Source organism: Bombus impatiens, unplaced genomic scaffold (genome assembly GCF_000188095.3).
Source record: "Bombus impatiens unplaced genomic scaffold, BIMP_2.2 scf_1230, whole genome shotgun sequence".
Classification (NCBI taxonomy): Eukaryota; Metazoa; Arthropoda; class Insecta; order Hymenoptera; family Apidae; genus Bombus; species Bombus impatiens.
In genome coordinates, this window is record NT_177649.1 from 32,685 (window position 1) to 47,528 (window position 14,844).

Consider the following 14,844-nt stretch of genomic DNA (forward strand, 5'->3'; position numbering starts at 1 on the left):
AGATACGTGATTATTAACTCTTAATTAAGTTAATAATTAGTCGTTAATTGTTAATCGTAAATTGTTGACTGTTGAGTGTTAATAGTTTAATAAACCTTTTTGTTGAACATTAGGAGTATTTCTTGTGGGCACCTTCACCAACAATCGCCTAAGAATTATGGACCGTTTTCAATACATGGACATACTCAAGAACACAATGTTTGTTGAAGAAAATATTAGGTTTGTATGATCACTGGTTGCTACATGCAAAGTTGGTGCAACTTCTAACGACGTTCTTTTGCTTTTTGGCGTCCGCCACGCGTTAATTATCTGAATGTATCCAGTGTGTTCATATGGCTGTACATGGTGGTAAAATACAGAATACAAAAACCGAATCTGTGTGAATCAATTAAATATCAAACTCCAAGACCTATTTAATAACAATGTTGCCTTTTGCACGCAATAATATGCGTGATGATTTTATTTTTCAAAATGACAATGATCCGAAGCACACGGCTCGGGTTGTGAAACAGTGTTTTGGAGAAGAAAATATTACCGTGTTGCCGTGGTCGTCGCAATCACCAGACATTAATTCAATCGAGAATTGTGGAGCATCATAAAAAAGACAGTACAAGGTTATAAACCGAGAAATTTAAATGAACTTTACAATTGAAACAGCTTGTAGTAATATTACGGTAGATCAATGTAAAAAATTAATAGATGCTATGCCAGCAAGATGTACCGAAGTGATAAGAAATAACGGATATTGGAAAAAATATTGAATTTAAACAAAAATTGTTTATATTTTCTTACCAAAAATTAATATTTTTTGTGTAGTCTTAAACTTCTGACCGACGAAATATACAGATATCGCTGTCTTTTTATAACTTGGCTACTGAGCAAAATATCAAAATGGAATTTTTTTTGTAAGTATACAAACAAATGTCTAATTAGTCAAAAGTAGAACACTGTATTTATATTTTTTATGGAAAGTAAATCAATTATCTATTTCTCCATTTCCTCTTAATCTTTTGTTCGTTACTGTATGTTAGGACAGTCCTTTTTTCTACTTTTCGTTTTGAAGCTTTTTAGATTTCTCCTACCATCCCTTAAATTCCACTTTGTAAAAAAATGATACAAGTTAAGTCAAATAAGTCCTAAAGTTCCTCAGTTTTCGACCCTTTGCACTCGACGGCCTTTTCCGTCGGGTGTAGCAGTAACTCGAGGTAAATTTGCGCGTATGTGACGAGTGTCTTGGTTAGGTAGGTGGTTAAGTGGCCTTTCGTTCTTTTGCTTTTTTAAAGAATATATGAATTAATTCAACAAATTCCCAAATCCGTTCTTTTTGAGCTTCTAAATTTACAAAACTATAATACTTCTGCCACGATCGTCAAATCTGAACCAACGTCGGAGACGTTACTAATAGAACCATGGTTTTGGAAGAATTTGAGCATAAATATTTCATCTTCGTTTTAATGCGTAACATTTCACACTTCGTAACAAACAATATAAAGAGCTTAAGAGTCTATTTACGAACCAATATTGCGCTCTCATCGATTGGAGAGGTCAAAATTTAACAAAATTTAACAGGAACTATCGCCTCTCATTCTTCTCTCGAGTTGCCACACGGAACGCCGTGGTGACGGAAAATAGTCTCTCGAGTGCAAAGGGTTAATCTGGAATGCGATGCAACTGCAAAAAAGCTACTTTAAATTTTGTAAAACAAAAAATTGCTTATTAGTTAAGAAAATATTAAAATATTTATTGTTTATAAATTAAATAACAAACAAGTATAAAGAATTTGATAGAACAAACATAGAAGTTAATTAAATAACAGAGATTAATACATCGAATTTTTTGTTGCTCTATCTTTCTAAGACTATAATAAGATTTAAGTATGCTGTTTAATTTGATTTTATCAGAGAGCTAAGAAATAAAACATTTATAAAAACGTACTAATTGAAATGAACTATTCTAAATAATTTTCAGGAACCTTTTATCCTTTAACAAATTCAACAAAAAGTAGCTGTGAATTGCAGTAACAGACATTATATAGTAAACATTTATATGTAAAAGTTCATAGAATACATTTTACTGCTATCACATAAAGCATATAATTATCAACAATTATCTATAAGTATAATTTTTTATAATATACGTAATAAGAATAAAATTTTTGGTCCATAGGATTTTGTTTCTTTAACTTACAACAAAGGAATAAAGAGGCGTATGACAAAACATAAATTTAACACGTTGATGCCGGCGTGCGCCATCGGTGGGTCACACGTATCTGTCCCGTGAGACGACGTGCACTACCGATGGGTCGCTCGAGTTTGTTTGTTTTGTGTATCGCGATGGGTCGCACATTTACATATTTCACAAAATTATTGATAGTACAAAATAGGTTTGTATTATTTTATTTCAACATTATAACACATCTGTGATTTTTGGAAGTAGCTAGCATACATACTGGCCTTTTGTCAGTCCATTTTAAAAATTTAACGTAACCTAACACTATTTTCGTCGTGTATGTTCCTTACCGTCGTTCCTGCCTTACCGTCGTTCTCCGACGAACACGCATAACTATTTTTTTTTCTATACGGAATTGAAAAATTTGTTGATTCGCGCTATGAACGTTTCTTATAGAAAAATCAAAAAGAGTACAAAATTAGAGTCCCGTCAGCTTTACTTAACATTTATAGATATATGCAAATTGATATTGCCAAACTACTTGTATATCAATGTATTGGTCGAAGTACATGGAATTCATCGAACCCAACAAGAATCGCATAGTTTTTGTAATTTTCCTATAAATTGAGGCCAAAGTTGAAAAATTGTCAGTCTAATCCGACGCTACGCCGCCCCACAAAGCAGACGGTGCATTCGGGCGCCGCCTCACAGAGAAAACCATAAATATCGGCGCCGGCGTCAACGTGTTAATTCTACAACATGTTATGAATGTAACTCAAGAAGCATCAATTTGAAGGCTTAGCATAATTATTAAATTGCGGATGTTTATGTAAATTGAAATTTTTAAAAACACAGACACAGAACTGGAACCTTACACATAATTCATTCTTGCATCTATAACCGCCATTTGCATGATGGCCCTACTTTAAACGGCCATTCGAAGGCATCAAGCGGCGTTCAACTGGCGACTGGTCCCCATCACCGTGCGCGGTCGGTCGTAGGTGTAGTAAATGACATCCGAATTCTTCATGGAGTTTATCGAAAATTTATTGTTCAAAACGATTGCTAGACAATGTTAGTTCGCAAACATCGCATCTTACATTCTTTATAACAGAGAAAAAAGTAAAAATTATTTATTTAAAAAAAAGTTATTTAGACTAAAATGGAAATTAAATCGTATCATTTCTCGTGGAATTCTTTAAAATGGTCAATACATAATGGTACATCGCAAATATGGCATTTAAAGACCGTTTCTCTGCGAGAACGTTTAGATAAGCATGCAACGCATCGCTTTGACGTTCTGTTTCCCTTCGCTGCAGTTGCACGTACCCGAATAGGAAAATGCCTGTCAGTATATCGCGTTATCGAATCATTAGGCGTCTCACTTACTTTTATATTTGGTAAATAATTTCTCCGGTCAATTGTTGTTGTTGTGTAGAAATATGAAAAGCTCGATCCTTTTTATGATTTTTAAAAATTACATAACTGTTCAGTAACATCACGTTTATGAAGTAAAAAAATATTTTCTTACAGGCTTTTTTACATCTTTGCATAGTATGTAACTTACTTAACATTTGATCGTCAACATCAACTCCATCCATATTCTAATTATAATCAATTACTATTGTTGGTTTTATACATTTTTATCCGGTATATCGGTTTGTCTTCTCTGTTTCAGCAAATCCTAAGCTAGGCATAGTTGTTAGTAAAACGACATCTTTTTTACATACATTTTTTTTACATAGAAGACAGTCGCAGATCGCGTAATAATCCGCGCTTGGATTCAAATGGGTTCAATTATCCATAAATATATAAACATCTGCAATATAGTAATTATACTTTCAGTAACATTAATTTTCAACCGCTTAAACCATATATGTATAGAGACTCTTATGAAAATATATCAAAATAAAATATAAAAGTATGAATTTTCTTTAATATTCGCACATAGACTTATTTTTGTAAATCCTTTTCTATCAATCCTTTTTTATCAAGCCACAGATCGTATTTATGACGTAAGTAACGTAATGCATCTGGTTCCTCGTACTTTTTATTTTCTTGTTCTTGTTTCTTCTTCTTCTTCTTTTTCTTGTCAACAGGTGCCATTTCAATTGTCTTAAGTATCACATGTGGATTTTCTTTGACAAATTCTGCAATTTGCATGAATGGTGTATCCTCCTTCTTGTTGGACTTTTCGTATTCACTACGTTTAATGCGGATAAAGTCTATCTGGCTTTTCTCAAATTGATGTATATCATTCATAGTCGTCCATTCTATATTATCTAGATGCTGGCTGTTTTCATTATTAACAATATATCGATGAATTTCACCTTTGTCCAAATGACAACGATAATAGTACTTTTCACTGTCTTTCTTTAGTGAAAGAGTTTCCATATACTCCGTCATCAAATATCCTGTCAGATCTCGTTCATCATGAATTTTATGAATATCGGAATCGTGGCGTACAGAACAAAGACCAATGTATAAGAAATTAGCGTATACACACTCGGTACTAAGCTCTACTTGGCCTTTGTCGATCGTTCGTCCTAGAGTAGCATGATATGTCAGCGTATATGGACGTAAAGGAAATTGAGATATATCATTTTTATCATGTATCATACTGGTTTGATATAACCAATTACGATAATCTGGTAAAATCTGATAATAATTAAGCTTAACCCGTCTAATTGTTTTAACGCGATTTTTATCGTTTAAAAAACTGATTTTCAAACCCTCAATTTTTTTGTTTTCAAACAGTATATCCTCCAAGAGAACAGCATGATGGACACCTGCTTCAGTAACGTATATATATTTGTATCCTGGTACTAACAGCAAGGTGGGAAAATATTTATTTTTACGACTATGAAGAGGAAGCTCGATATCATCTAGTCCAAAACGAAATGGTACTTCATAATACGTTGTGCCAGTCGACTTCAAATGTTCAATGAAGCGATATAAACGTCTTGTAATGTTGCGATGAGTTTGAGCAATGTAAATAGTATCAAAATTTTCTTCAGTGAAATATTTCGGTCGAAACTGAGTGTATAAATGATAACGTAGTTTATAATTCAACGGAACGTTCCCAGCAGGTTGTACTTGCTGCAGAAGTTCATAAAAACGTGCTACTTTCTTTTTAAACTCGGTATCACATATTCGCATGTTTTTACTTAAATTACTTATTGTCAAGTCCTTCAATATCTGAATAATATAATAATTACTTTCCTTATGAAGTACAGATTTATTGATAGGCTGTAATTGCATAGCATCCCCAGCAAAAACTAAGTGCAGGTTATGTTTAAGGGACAGTATGTATAATAGAAGCAACATGGCCGGTGAGGGTATAGTGTATATGTCTAAAATAAGAACGGATGTGTCTTCAGCGACAAACTTTTTAGAGTACACGATTAGCTTATAAAGTTCTCGAATCTTATCTTTATCGATCGTTCGAAACATTTTCAGCGCTTGATGATACAGTAGATCGAAATGATGCATACAAAAAGATACAAACGTGTACGATTGTATATTCTTCAAGGAAAGTTCACTTGCCTGGTCTTTGCGAAATATAATAACCTTTACCGGTTTCTGGTACTTTACAGCCAAAGTGCACAGAAGAAACGTTTTACCATTTCCGCTTGGAGCATCGATCGCGATAATTGACTTAGTTTCTTGCTTTAATAATTCGCATATATCATGGTACGCTTGCTTCTGGTATTTGTTTAAGTTTTTCATATCTAGCTCCTTCTCTTCTCCAGTACATCCGGTACAATTGGATTGACCGATGCTCAATGAACCGAATTGTTTTTTCAACTCTTGCACCGCAGCGTCGCTCATTCTGTTACTTCACATTTGCATGTCGATAAAAAAATATTTCTCTATTAATATATACTTCATAAAATTACAATGTTTAAGATAAACATTCGAAGAAGAAGATCTTTCTTACTTACCCTTCTAAATAATTTTACCCGCTGCTTTGTTTTCCTTCTTCGGATGCTTAAAACATCTGCAAGTATAACACAATCGTTAGATCAAAATCTAAAGCGATATTAACACTTTACCAACCGATAGCCTATTAATCTTTTTGTCACCGACTTTTTGTCGCCGACAATCTTTCTCATTATTTGAGCAGTACTTTGTTATTTAGTACTAAGATACCTTGCTCAGTTACGTGAGTTGCGTTGCTTTGTAAGCTCCCACAGTTTTATAGCAATTTGAAAAACGTACTGTTCGCGATGAACAAAAAGAATGGTATTAGAGAGTCTAAACCGAAACAGAGCTGGCGCCAGGGAGAATCTGCGCCTGAGATGCCGGTCGGACGTGCGTACGTTGGTTGAATCGCTAGCGGTCGGTAAAGTATTAAGTATCGAATATATAGATATTTTATGCCTCGTATCTAAACCATTATAGATTACTTTCTCGCATTCTTTTTGTCTTCTTAATTTTTTCTCTTAATTACACATTATACAACTATTATAGCAACAACATTATATTATAGCAACTATTATACAACATTATAGCAACTATTCAGTACCGATAATAAATTAAGCGATAATTTAATATTCTTGGATATAAAATGTCAGTGATTATCGAATGAAAGACAAAATATTTACAGTTATATGAATTGTCGTACGAAATTAAAGGATCGTTAAATTTTCAATGAAAAATTGTCAACATTTAAACAGTTACAGCTTCGTTAAAAAATTTTACTACGACAACAGTTGTTTTTACCTCGTATAACCGAAAAGGAAAGCGAAGGTACTTCTTCTTTTCGAAAATTTTACAAATTCAAACACCTTTATGGGTATTGCAATATTATTTTTTTATGATCGAAACCACTATGTACCTGAAGATCAAATATTTACCTTCCTTCTCTTTACAACGACCTCTTAAAACTTAATGTACGACTTTTCATCGCTGTTTTATTGAACTTTGAATGAAAAGTATGCCGTCAACATTAGCATAATCCAAAGTATATACCACAAAGCCCAAACTATAATTGTTATATCTCAAAATTAAAAAATTATAATATAAGAATTAATATCTCTGTTTAAATGATTTTGGTTACGAATAATCATCAAAAATGATTATTGATGATAAATATTTTTGTTGGTTACGAATAATCGTTACCAATGATGAATATTTTATGTTAGTGGTTACCGATAACTATTATCGATGACGCGAATTCTTTTTTGTTACCGATAACCGTTATCGATGACAGGAATTTTTTTTGTTATCGATAACCTTTATCGATGACGGGAATTTTATTTTGATTACCGCTCGCCATTATTATCGACGAGATACAAAATATATATGACACTAAATGCTTTTTCGTATCCGACATTTTGAGGATTACCCAGGTAGTACACTAATATCACAGACGACGAGTATGTTTATTCTTCAACAGTATAGGACGAACTTGTGGAATCATTCTGTCCCTTCCAATTTCGTGAATTTTTAAATATGTTGTAAAACTGTATATTGTATAGATAACCGTCAGTCGGTCTTAGTTTCCGCGATATTCGCAAAAATATGCCGGTATCGCTACAGTGAATTCTGCTTACACAACTGTAAGCATATGTGCGTGTATGCTCCCAACAACTAACACTGACGCAATATGTGATATAAATCAACATGTTCGGCAACTTCAGGCGGCGTATACCCAAGTATTGGTTGTTGGACGCGTACGCTGCCTTAGACGCATAACTATAGACAGAAATACATTGTATCTTGTATCTGCAGTTTTTCGTATCTCGGAAACTAAACGAACGGACGGTTGTATGCATAAAAAAAAGTTGTCCAAATGTTAATTTCTATAACATATTCGGAAATCGGAGAGGACGGTACTCCTCTATGAGTTCTGCAAAATTTTTATCGTTTATAATGGTTATTCGTAATTGGCACAGTTAAATATAATCTTCTTTAATCATTTTATTTTTTGAGAAATTTCTTTAAGTTTCACTGGTGCCTTCTATTTAAATACAAATTAATTTCTATTTAATAATTTCTCGCAAAAAAAAATCGGAACAAAGAAATAACTATTATTTTGCGGCTATATCACAAGAAGCTCACACAATTGAATTTGCACGTGTCGTGTGCGTGTGTTTATTGTTTAGTTCCTAGACTTCGCAATTGTCGTCCAAGTTTTAAGCGATACTAAGAAATCATAAGGCAACAATATTATTTACAATCGCATCAACCTCTATATATAAAACAAAATAATAAAAAAAAAAAAATATGTAGGTTATTAGCGACTTACAATTAGTTAAAATTATAAATTGAGATTTGTAATTTTTGGAAAAAATTGCTTTATTTACTAAGTTTTACATAATTATCAGAACCCAATACATTAAAGTGATTAGATGTAGCGTAGTATCTATGCAGAAAAATTGTTGATCTGAACGTGTATTTCCGATGATATTTTAGATCGCTAAAGCCGAAAATGAGCGTCATTTTCCACTGCAATGAACGATTTTGAAAATTCGAGTTTATGAACATTTGACAAACGTCTTAAATGTAGAAATCTGCGAAAGGTCGTGATCATACAGAGCGCTAAGCGTTACGGGGCAAAACAAATCCTGGCAAAGCCAATGCCTTTCTCCGTCGCTTGCCGCTCCGTGTGTTATCAAGGCCTAACCGGACATCTCACGGTGTAACGGCGTAACAGCTGCAAAATAAAACATAACCTAAACCTAATCCAATACTTATGCTCAGGATTTAACTGCATACGCAGTAACCAATACAGTAGGCTAAGAGTATCAAATTTTAAAAAAGGTATCATCAAAATCCACTAGAGCATTGATCAACAGATTAATCGAAGTTTTGTGTGCCTTATTACCGCGAAGAACGACTCCCATTTTCGGCTTCAGAAACCTCACGAACCCTTAAAAAGTATTATTCTATCCAAATATTTTACTGCTTGGATACTGTACTAGAGCTAAGTGATTTGTTAAAAAGGAATTATAATAGTATGCTTTAAAGCGTATATTCTCCAACAGTAATCGAGATATTTTAACATTCTTTAGCATATTTATAGTATTGACATTTAACTTTTACAATTATCCTTATTTGAGATATAACTCAAGAAACTTACTACTATAGTACATATAATATATTACGCATACAGGGAGGGGCGATAATCGTTGTACAATCGGGCAGGGTGCGATTCGACGTGCAAAAATAAAAACAGATTTGGTATAATATTTTTTCTTTTGAAGCTTCGTTTTCGAAAAAGTCGACTTTGAAGATTTAACAAATATACTTAAATTTGGCTAATGCTGGACTGCACATGAGTCAATAGTCGACAGAGGTTCAAACTATATTTGAAAATAAGTAAAAAATGGGCAATAAAATTTGTTCACGAAATACTCGAATTTAAAACAAAATAAATTTGAAAGTATATCATGTATGTGTACAGAAGCAGTTCGTAATTAAACATGTTTAAACCTTATTTTTTTTTTTTTTTTAACGAGGTCTCAAAGAGGTGAGAAGTCAGAAACGAAGCGTCATATGAAATAATTTTATTCTATATCCATGACTTATTTTTCACGTAGAATCACCCTACTCCACCCTGTATGTACCTACAATGGCAAACAATAAAGTGTATTTAGTTCGAAAAAAATATTCTCCCCTTCCGGAATATTAAGATTGAACTTGAACTTGAAATTCTTTAATATCTCTCATTACAATAATTAAGAGAACAAACAATATTATCTTGGAGAGACTATTTTTATATAAATAAGAAAATTTATTGTGTGTGCAGTGGGCGTAATGCGTGTGTTGTGCAGGTAGTGAGTGTTGTATGCAGTGTAGCAGTATTATACTGTTGTTTATTATTTATGTCACCATATTTATTACAAAATGTTACATACATTTGGAGAACTTTCGGACATGCATTTTTGTTACGATGCGACGGACGGTAATAGCACAAAAGCGCAACGTTTATACGGCAAAAAAAATAATGAGACTATGCCCAGCGCAGATATTTCACAAAATAAATCAGCGATTGCAGGGTACCGGTATGTTAAGACCTGACGGACGAATTCAGCGCGACAATGTAGAAGGTAGAATGCTGCACCATATTCAAGAAAATCCCAGGTTAAGTACGACGATTATTGCTGCTGAAGAAGGTATCAGCAACAGCAACGTATAGTCTGTATCGAAGAAGAAAAATCTACACCCATATAGGTTTCAGAAAGTTCAGGAGTTAAAAACAGAAGATTTTCTCACAAGAAGAAATTTTTGCAAATGGATGAGTTGGAAAATCCAACGCAAATCCTATTTCCCCGTGAGCATATTATTTACTGGTGAGGCAATATTTAATAAGTGTGAAATAACAAACATAATTTTTTTTTATTATTTAATTTATACTTTGCAATTTATCCAGCTGAACATTTGATAAATATAACAAATATATGTGAACGACTATTTCTGGGCATGTAAAAATTCACATGTACTAAGAGATGATTCATGCAGGATGATGCACCATCACATTCAACGCAGTGTAAGAGCATTTGACCAGCTGTTTTGGAAACAGGTGGGTCGATGGAACAGGACCTGTGCTTTAGCCTGCTCGGTCCCCAGATTTAAATCCCCTCGACTTTTACTTCCGAGCACACATGATGACACAATACGGCAAAATTTTAAGAGAAAAGTCAAGCTCTGTTTACAAGGAAGCAGAGGACATATCGAACATTTATTGTAATTTCATGTATTTTTTGTGCACACTCGCGGTCGAGACAATCATGACGCGTGTGTGATTTTGTTGTGGTTCTTTGCAGACGGGAGAATCACAGTTTACGTGTCTGAATATTATAGTTTTTCTCTCTACGAGTTGTAGGAGGTAAGCTTATAGCTGCTTAGATATTGTTCGGATTGAGAATGACAATGACAGTGACCTCCTTTCGTTAATGTAAAGAAGTCCGATCGTATGCATGGGTATAAAACGATGATAAAACCAATTTGGATGTACGAAATACCATTATGAGGAACAGCAGCAATGAGCCACATAAATAAACTAGAGTCGCTTCAATCGAAAATATTCAGAATAATACTTAACGCCCCATGGTATGTCAGAAACGACGATTTACTAAAATACCAATAACTAAAATACCAATGACTAAAAATACCAATGGTCAAGGAAGAAATTGGCAGTACGCAAAAAAATACAAGGAAAGAATGGCAATACATCCAAACCAGCAGGCTGCTGAAACAAGCAAAACCCACATAAAAAGAAGACTAAGAAGAAGGCATGCCACTGACCTCGCCAAAGAGATAGATAAACAAACTGGATGGTATCCCGCTAGGGGTAGTCACCACATGTTATTTAGCAATAAAGTTAGAAAAATTTACCAAATGTCCTGCTGGACGAATTGTAAAGCACAAATTAAAAAAAAAAACTTTGACTTTCGTCCATGCTGACGATTGTACAAGGGCGATTGTAGTATATTCAGAGTTACAGACGTAAAACCGTTGAAAACCGCTAGCCTGTGCGCTAGCAAGGTAGAGAACGTAGTATACGACACTCTCAAGTGACTTCGCTATCTGTTCCTAGAAACAGGGATGACGGAATTCAAACAATGGCTGCGAGCGTTCGAAGCTTCACGTTTTCACGCAAACGTAAGACGTGAAAGCCCGCTAAGTTCACACACCATATGAATTTAATTGTGCTTAATTTATGGCATACAAGTGTCTTCCCACAGCCAAGGGTAACAAAAACCAGGCGGTCGTCCCAAGCGTTCGAACTTCATATTTTCTTACAATAAAAGCTCATTTGTATAAACTTATGCCAATACTAATGCTTAACATCGAAAACTAGCTTCACGATGATATGATGATACGTTGAACAATATCTTAATATGAGTTGTAATATATAATACTGAGTTGTAATATAAACTAATATCAACTGTTATTTGTAATACTTCGTGCAGAAATTTATTACAAATACCGTTTGCTGTTTATCTATTTCTAAATATAAGCTTCCGGATACTTTTGTGACTCAACGATTTCTTGTTATTATTATTATTTAATTTGTACTTCACAATTTGTCCAACTGGACTTTCCGTAAATTACGTGATTTATCGATGATGTAAGTAATATATATATATATATATATATATACGTACTATGCGATGTATATATACATTGTGTCAACCATTTGACGCATGCGCTGCCGCAATCCACAACTATAGGCAAAATTCAATGTCTGATGCAGACAGTTTCTCGCGAATATATCGGAAACTAACCCGCTTCAATCCTTATGTGTATAGGAACAATTTATTCAAATTGTTAAGCTTTACAACATTTCGAAAAATCATAAAAATCGGAGTCTAGTCAGTTTTTCCTACGGTTTCAGCTAAAATTGGATACTATTATACTATGGTAGCTTATTAAATTCGTTTTGGCAACCTTTTTTATGTTAATCTAAAAAAATCTAAAGTGAATACATGTGAACTATCATCAAAAACTGATATAAAGCTTTTATTATAGCAGAGTAGCTATGTATATGTGCAAAATAAAAACTATGTACTATGATCTGCTATGTGATTGGCGGCACTGTTTCGGATTAACTAAGAGAATCTTTTCTATAATTATCAATTTATAATCATTTATGGTCTCCATTTACAATTTAGTTGTAAAAGATCTTCAACAGAAAGAAAGAAATTTCATCTCTCAATGGAACCTCGCATGGTTTCAAATAATCAAACACAGTGTCAGAAACTTTATTTTACTCTAAAGAAATGATAACATATTTAATTAAGTCTCTCCGCTATACATACCTATATTCTAGAATCACTCTATATATTATATTTCTTTTATTTTTATGTTGTTATTATTATATACCATGTAATCTACAAGTTAAAGCATTTATTACATTGTAAAGATGTTATCCTTTTAGTTTTTTTCCCGAATTCACTACTCACAGAAAATCACATAAGAAAATCACATACATATAACAAACTAATAAAATATTTAACTAAAATATTGAACTTGTCGAAAATAGCAGATCTTTCGTTCGTATCAAATTGAATAATTCACAATTAAATGTATTCATAGAATAGAATGAAACTGAACTTTTCTTTGGGGGAATTTGGTTTTATCAGGCCTATTTTATTTAGTTTTGGAAACAGCCAGATCAAAAGTAATACATATATGAAATCAAAGGAGAAATTTCATCTGGAAACAGATGCACAATTGGGTTAGGTTTGAACACGTAACAAGTTAAAGTAACATGAAAATTACGCTAAAAGTACTTGATTTAACTTTTTTTTATTTAATTATTTTTATTATTACTTTATAAATATTTTATTTATTTAAATCTTTATTTTTTCGTGGTAAATTTTTAAATTTGGTAAATTTTGGATAATTGGTAAATAACGTGATTTAACATACGCATAACTTTTGAACCGATATATTCCTAGACTTAAAACTTGCATTTTTGTATTCCACTCGTTGAGAATTAGACAATATAAAAGAATGTCAATAATTTCTAATCTCCCAAGGTGAAGTTTAACTACAAAAGTTAAGAGAAACATTATTGTATGTAATTTAAAATGATCGGTAACTACATACAAAAAGAACGTTCGAATCAGTATAATTTGCACCAAAATTTCAATTCTAACATATTCCACTAAATCAGTCATGAAATTTAATATTTAGATTGTTTACCGCTTGATCTAATTAAACCACAATTACACTATAATGCAAGTTGATCTTCGATTCTGGTCTAGCATAACCTCTCTGTTAATTCGCGCTGTTGACCGATAAAGATACATTTGTCAAATCGTATATCAGGGATTTCTCCGGGAATGATTTATCGTATCACATAATGATTTATCAGCAAATCAAGAATTGCCCTTTTTGCTATTATATTTTCATTTCAAAATTAGACAAGAACTAAACATATAATGATGCGATCGATTTAAATATTATTTTAACATTCAATTCATAAAACAAAAAATGTCATAAGAGTAGATATATGCAGTTGAAGATTTGTATTTGTTCCTAATACTAAAACATTGAGTATAAAAAAAATACATCAACATTTTTTTCATCAAAGTTTCTTTAGCTTTCATTAGTTTTTTTTTTTTTTTTGTAACATTTTGTAACATAGGTTATATAATGAGATCATGAAAAGCAGTTGTTATATAAAGACATAAATTTGTATCTCTGCACTTTTAATCACTTCATAATAAGAGAACTTTTGTATACAGAACAGAATAAAATTAAATATTATCTACTTACCGAACACTATTTTATAAGAATTTTAGTTTTATTCAACCAATTTGAACTTAATTATTTGCAGACACTAATCACATAAAGAAAACGATCAAAACAACAGTTTAACATAGGAATAAAAAGACGCAGGAACGACTCGAGATACGCGCTCTGCGAAGGTATACGGTTGAATGCGACGTAATCCTCCTCAACAAGAACGCATGCTGACTCAACTTCAAAGCCCTGAACGTGGCATTGCTTTGACGTCCTGGCAAATCAGATAGCCAGTTTGTCTGTATGTGTTAACTATTACATACATACTTCGTTAGTATCAAGAGATAAGAAATTTGTTCCTTTCACAGATCAAATTCTACTATGCAATCCATAGTTAATTCCTTAAAGTATGATCCAATAAATTAATTTATTCTTTTAAATCTTCGCGCATATTTTTTCATGCACACTAGC

The 14,844-nt window shown here is 32.8% G+C and overlaps 1 protein-coding gene across 2 annotated transcripts; it reads right to left on the reverse strand.

Moving 5' to 3' along the window:
* Nucleotides 1-2,623: 2,623 nt before the first annotated feature.
* On the reverse strand, nucleotides 2,624-14,614 carry LOC112213778. Of its 2 annotated transcripts, none has more exons than XM_033323753.1 (3): nucleotides 14,407-14,614; nucleotides 6,114-6,169; nucleotides 2,624-6,001 (listed from the first exon to the last, which is right to left on the reverse strand). In XM_033323753.1, the coding sequence occupies exon 3, from the start codon at nucleotides 5,998-6,000 to the stop codon at nucleotides 4,123-4,125; it is 1,878 nt and encodes a 625-aa protein (XP_033179644.1). In that variant the 5' UTR covers nucleotide 6,001; nucleotides 6,114-6,169; nucleotides 14,407-14,614; the 3' UTR covers nucleotides 2,624-4,122. The 2 variants fall into 2 exon arrangements, with proteins under 2 accessions (XP_033179644.1, XP_033179643.1); XM_033323752.1 differs by having other exon boundaries at nucleotides 2,624-6,007.
* Between the last annotated feature and the right edge of the window lie 230 nt (nucleotides 14,615-14,844).